Source organism: Sycon ciliatum, chromosome 6, assembly GCF_964019385.1.
Source record: "Sycon ciliatum chromosome 6, ocSycCili1.1, whole genome shotgun sequence".
In the NCBI taxonomy this organism is placed as follows: Eukaryota; Metazoa; Porifera; class Calcarea; order Leucosolenida; family Sycettidae; genus Sycon; species Sycon ciliatum.
Genome location: NC_088648.1, coordinates 13146870 through 13149369, shown reverse-complemented (window position 1 = coordinate 13149369; position 2500 = coordinate 13146870). Strand labels below are relative to the sequence as shown.

General features: G+C 45.2%; 1 protein-coding gene across 1 annotated transcript in view; it reads left to right on the top strand.

Annotated features, from left to right (window-relative positions):
• LOC135819405 (integrin beta-1-like) overlaps positions 1 to 2500 on the top strand; it is a 59151-nt gene that overhangs the window by 25035 nt on the left and 31616 nt on the right. The window contains exon 11 of the mRNA XM_065332606.1: positions 1827 to 1931. Within this exon, the coding sequence (XP_065188678.1) occupies positions 1827 to 1931 (105 nt within the window). The remainder of the gene's footprint in view (positions 1 to 1826; positions 1932 to 2500) is intronic.

Sequence of the window (2500 nt, the reverse complement as noted above, 5' to 3'; positions counted from 1 at the left end):
GCAGGGATCAGCAGATCAAGAGCGTGCCCTGCAGATATTCGAGACCTGAAATCATCCGGCTGCAGCTGTAAGGGCAAGAACCACTACGAATCGCTGTCGCCCAAGCTGCTGGAAGAGCTTATGTTCAGCACGAAGCAGCTACACAAGTTCAGCGCGAAGCAGCTGAAAAAGAAAGCAAAAAAAGTTTTCATCGTGGGCGTACTGACAACTGCGCTTCGCTCTGAACCTGGCTCCGTGCGACACCACTATTCACTGCTGGGATCTCAGGTTTATCAGTCTGTGTCACTCGATGTGTTTGGTCTCAGTCCTTACATGCTGAAGTCGCTACAGGGCATTGTGGAAGATGCAAGAGCAGAACCAACCACCCTTGCATGGCTTGGCTGGCAAATCGCCTGTGAATGTGACTCCTGCAGATGTTGCTGAGTGTGTTGTGACCTTCATTAGGAAGTATGCATCCGTCCATGGGATGCCACAGCCAGCTGCACCACGGGGGCAGAGCAGGAGTAGCCCCAACATACCTGCCAGCATCACTGTCCAAGCTCCTTGTGTACAAATGTTCTGCAGCGTGTGAGGAAGATGATGCAGTGTCCTATGAAGTTTTCAGAAGGACTTGGGTCAATCAGTGCTCTGATGTGGAGTTTATAGAGCCGCAAACAGATGTATGTGCAATGTGGGAACAGTGTGGGTGCGCGAGATCAGCGATGGTCCTGAATTTAAGAAAAACTTATTGAAAGCCAATGCTGGCGTTCCAGATGGTCGCCCTGCCATCCTTGCACACAGTGGATCGTGACAACAGCGCTGCTCCTACCTCAACAAGGAAGTACTGCCCTACCTTAGCCAAGGCAAAGAAGCAACCTGGGCTTAGAAAACATCGTGTATGTGGAACAAACGACAGTGAAAGATGAAAATACTGTTTGCGATAGTAGAATATGGACCCCAAGACATAATGCAGTAATTTTAAGCATGATTTATGTGTCGTATCAGTCTGAAATTTTGTACAGAGGTTCACTATGTCCATATAAACAAATTCCAATCAAAAAACAATTTTCCAAAATTTGACCCCTTAGGTCTGTTTTTGCTTTGGATGGCCCATTTACTGATTTCGAAAGAAAAGGTGACAGCACCGACGCAATCCACACAGTCAAGTAAGCCAATTTGGTAACCGAACGTTTTCGCTCCCTTCTCATCATGGGTAAGTACAGGGAATAATGGAAAAATGTCAAAATACAGCAATTTATAGAGCTACAGCAAAAGCAAAGATCGAGAACCTCACGCTATACGTGTGGAACAAAAATTAAATTCAGCAGAACAGGTGAAGGTGAAGAAATGACTAAAACATAATGAAAACATCAGTGAGGAGAAGCACTCCTGGCACTTTCACGAGGATGCTGTAATTGCTGTATTTTGACATTCTTCCATTTTTCCATGTACGTACCCATGATGAGAAGGGAGCGAAAACGTTCGGTTACCAAATTGGCATACTTGACAGTGTGGATTGCGTCCGTGCTGTCACCTTTCTTTCGAAATTGGATACGCCATTTTTTCCTTGTATTTACTGATATTCCTTGTTTTCCTCTTTGCTCTGCTCACTCACAACTGTCCTAATCGTCATGTTTTTCTCCTTCTCTGCTCACTTTGTATTTGTGTGTGTGTGCATCTTGTTTGCACTCATATTCTAACTGTGCGGAAATGGAGACCCCCTCGATAGGCCTAAACGGCCTCTGGGGAATCCTTGAAATAAATGATACAATAAAAAATTATACAACTGGCCAATGTTAATCGATAACTGTGACTTCTGCTCTGATTGGTGTGTTGAATTGATGCAGGACTATCCATCAATCAGCTTTTCCCATCATATTTTGAAGACGGAAAACATCTTGCCAGTTATCTTTTCTGCAAACAGTTCTGTTCTGGTGACAGGGTGGTACCAAGTAAGTCTGGAAGCTTTAAAAATTTACTATGGTTTCTTCGGAATCTGTAATAAAAAATATTTAAAAAATTCACGGTTCTCGTGGGACCCGGCCAAAGGCCCAGTTTTCCACATCCGCAGGAACGCCACCACCCTCTTGGATCAAGGCGTAGATGCAGCTCCTAAGCGGTGGGAGGTGAGTAGATCAGACCCACCACAAAGTGGTCAAAGACCGAAAATCCCATTCACTGCATCCATGTTTGACTCGTGCCAGGCCACAAGTTCCCAATTAACTGTGGGTCACAGCATGGCTGGAAAAATCCTTCCGCTTCCGAGCAGGACTTGAACCTGGTACCCTCTGTTTCTCAATCATGATCTTAGACCATCATCCCACTATGCCTGCCTGCCATAACGATAGTAATATTAATGGACACAGCTCGCATCTTCCCTGAACCTGTTAGACAGGAGCAGGGCTCACACATTATTGTCAACAAGCGCAAGTCAAGTCAGTCTATCTCCTGAGAGCGCTGTCCACGGAGAGATATGCTGCTTTTATGTAAAACATCTGTGAACACCAAGACAAAATCAACA